This window comes from Galeopterus variegatus, unplaced genomic scaffold (assembly GCF_000696425.1).
Source record: "Galeopterus variegatus unplaced genomic scaffold, G_variegatus-3.0.2 Scaffold11372, whole genome shotgun sequence".
In the NCBI taxonomy this organism is placed as follows: domain Eukaryota; kingdom Metazoa; phylum Chordata; class Mammalia; order Dermoptera; family Cynocephalidae; genus Galeopterus; species Galeopterus variegatus.
Window position 1 is genome coordinate 1,486 of NW_007737483.1, and position 3,419 is coordinate 4,904.

Below are 3,419 nucleotides of genomic sequence, written 5' to 3' on the forward strand. Positions count from 1 at the left end.
GTGTGTGTGTGTGTGTGTGTGTGTGTGTTTGTGTCTTGCAGTTCTTGTGATGAGCTACAACTTCTTCAGCTTTTTCTTCACACATGTTCACCCTAGACCAGGTACATCCACACTCTCTTACGTTTTCTTCCAGGGAAGTCAGCTGCTCATCCAGTCTCACTTGGTCTGTCCCAAGAGGAAATGTCCCCTTCTCTCTGTCAGAAGGGACTGGCGGGAACTCCCAGGGCCCTGTAGACTCTGCTATCAACTCCTCTGTGGCATTGATGACTTTCAGGACTTCTGTGGAGATGTTGCAGAGAGAAACAGCAGAATACTTCTGTTTGGTCCAATAACAGAAGGAGACAGAAGACAAGAACAGCACATTAACAATGACACAGAAATTCTACATTATGGCACTCATCATCACGGGATTGATACTGTGGTAACACACACAAACATCAACGTGCTGAAGGAATGAGAAGATAAAAATCTCCCCAGCAGAAGGGAACTTGGAGGAGCCTGATTCCACTTGGCTTAGCTCCTGTGACTCACAATGAGTTATTTCAGATTCTTAGGGAAGCAGAGAGGGGAACTCAAGTGGACGCTATATGTCCTCTGCCCACTGCTGATAGTTTAATATCCAGGACCTCATCTGCTGGATGGTACTGTACTTCTCTGCAGTCTCTTGGGAGACACTGCAATAGCCCCCACACCTATTCTTAAGCCCATTCTCCCTTGCTTTCCTCCACCACATAGGTAAATAGGAAAAGACTCCATTTCCCAGCCTCCCTTGAAGCTGGGGTGGTCCTGTGACATAGTTCTGACCAGCGAGCCGGAAAGGGAAGTCTACTGAGGGGCTTTCTAGAAAAGCTGCTGTTTTCCTAACCAGGGGAATAGATGCATCTTGTTTCTTTCCTGAACATAAATGTGCAGCTGTGGAGCCATCAGGAATGAGGATGAAAACTAGACTGCCAAGTGAGGTGCAGCAGAATGACTGAAAGAGCCTGGGCCCACAGAGCACTGGATTAGCTGAACCACTGGGAGTCACCACCTGCCTCCCAATATCTTGTTATACACACAAAAAATGCCCTCTCCATTGAAGCCACTGTTGGCCAGGTTTTCTGTTCTTTGTGCAATATTCCTAAGTGACACAGGTCTGTGAAAGTCGCAGATACCAGGATGAAATCACTCTTGTCAGAACCAAACAAGTTGGAGCTGGGAAAGCACGAAGGAGGAGAGCTCATGCTGGCATGTCTGAGATAAGAAATGTCTCAAGGACTTTCTAAAATAACCCCACAAGGAATTCCTTTAAGCCCTTCACACATCTCACGCTTTTCACAACCTACATTTCCTATGTATACACATATTTTTATGCCCAGGTTTATCACTAGACATTCTTTAGGACTGCAGCTATTAGATAAGATGCTCTGGAAAGAACATTTGCCCAGTAACAGCATCTCCACCAACAAACTTATGTCAACTCCAGCTTTGAGCCTCTAGAACCAATGAACTGTTTCCAAGCAGCTAATGTAAACTTCCCCTTTTGCCAGACAAAAGTTTCCCCTTACCCTCCCCTCTTTGGGTGCACCTATGGCTGGCCAGAGCTGTGTATCCCAGATTATAATTCTTTTTTTTTACTCCCAAATAAATTCATTATATTAGGAGATATTTTTCTATAATGTATTTTTTTTAAGTTGACAGGTCCCTTCCAGCTTTTCCATTCATGGCTCAAAATTACAGTCAATCCAGATCTGGGCCAAGGTCATTAATGGAGCAGAGATACTTCAACCACAAAGAATTACCTGCATCTCTGAGTTCATCTGAACATATAGCATCACACGACAAGCTGTAGATCAATGTTACTTGGCAGTCATGGTTTCCATTTACAAACATTTTTGTTTATCCCATCGTAGGGTTTGTAAATTGGAAGTCAAATATTGCCGCAGGCATGGTTTGTTTGACCAGTAAAATGTTTCAAGAAAACCTGGAATTTTAATGTCTTGGTGAGATTTGCTCTTCTAAGGTACCTATCTGACTCATATATCCTGGCCAAAATATTAATGATAGCTATGGATTGATTTTGCAAAGTTTGTTCCTTCAAGTGGGTTCTACTGCAGATTTTTCACTAGAGGAGGTTTTTGATAGCCCTCCCACGGCACTAGAGAATCAAAGGGGCTGAGTGATGAGTTAGTGACTGAGTCTACAGTCCAGAAGCTAGCTCTGGGTGTCCACGCTGAGGCACATGGTTTTATACCTGTCAACTGTCCTGGGGTTAGGGCACAGATAGGCTCCTCTGTAGCCCGTCTGTTGCACAACAGCTGCTTGACTGACCCCACAGTCATGCTCCTTTTGGTTCAAGGGGCTTTGCTATATACCAAAAAAGTTAGGCTTGGGGTCTCGGGGGAGTGCGATAGAAGAGAGGTGATGCAGACCATCCAGAACAGGAGCAATGTCCAAGGTAACAGCTAGGACCAACTCTCCACCTTAGGAAAAACCTGCAGGGGGAGTCACCCACTCTCCGGGACCCTGTAATTTGATGTGGCATATTGTGGAGATAGATTGGGCTCAAAATGCTTTTGGCATAAACCAGCTGCCACTGTTTCCTTAAGTCCATTTTAGAAAAGGCAACATAGTGTGTATGAAAGATTTGTTACCCTTCTCTTAGTAAATAAAACATGTATTCAGAAAGTTTGTCTCTTATTTGGTAGACAAGGTGCCTTTGTACATCTTGAGAAAAGAAAGACATGACTAAGGGGTTCAGGAAAAAAAAAAGTTAGACCATAGCATCATGGAAAGGAAAGTGTGAAAATTTACTCAAATTTCCAAAAAATCTAGGTTCATTAAAGGGCCAAGATTATTAATGGGAAGGCCTTATGAGGTGCTTAAACATAAAGAGTGATCTGCATCCTGACTCCGACTGAACAGATAATATCAAAGAGAGAAGTTGGACATCAGTATGCTTGGCAGTCATTTTTCCATTCCATCCACAAGCAGACTTGTTTGTTCAATCATAAGAGTTGCAAGCTGGAAGCAGAATATTACCAGAGGCAAGCTTTTCTGACAAGAATGTCTTTTGTGAGAAATGCACTTCCCAGTTCTCTACAGGGTCCACTGTTCATTCCATATATCTTATTGAGAGCCTTCGGTGTGCAGATTCTGCGCCAGATGCTGTGATAAAGCAGTGAACAAAATGGATGAAGGCTCTGCCCTCATGGCATGATTTTGGCCCTACCCCAGCCACTTGACACGTTGACATACTGTCCTGGCCCCTGAATGCATGTGCATTTGCCATCAAGTCCCCGGCAGCTGGTCAGAGGAGACTACCACAGCTTCACCTGGAAGGTTATAGACCTGGACCCTTTCAGAAGGGAACTAGTCTCCAGCTGGGGGAAGTGACTGATTAAAAAAAAAAAAAAAAAAAAAAAAAAAAAAAAAAATAT

At 43.7% G+C, this 3,419-nt stretch overlaps 1 protein-coding gene across 1 annotated transcript in view; it reads right to left on the bottom strand.

Annotated features, from left to right (window-relative positions):
- Positions 1-121: 121 nt before the first annotated feature.
- The window catches only part of LOC103610593 (rab effector MyRIP-like), a gene marked incomplete at both ends in the record, with an annotated part of 50,538 nt that continues 47,240 nt past the window's right edge, over positions 122-3,419 (bottom strand). The window contains one exon of the mRNA XM_008594733.1: positions 122-316. Within this exon, the coding sequence (XP_008592955.1) occupies positions 122-316 (195 nt within the window). The remainder of the gene's footprint in view (positions 317-3,419) is intronic.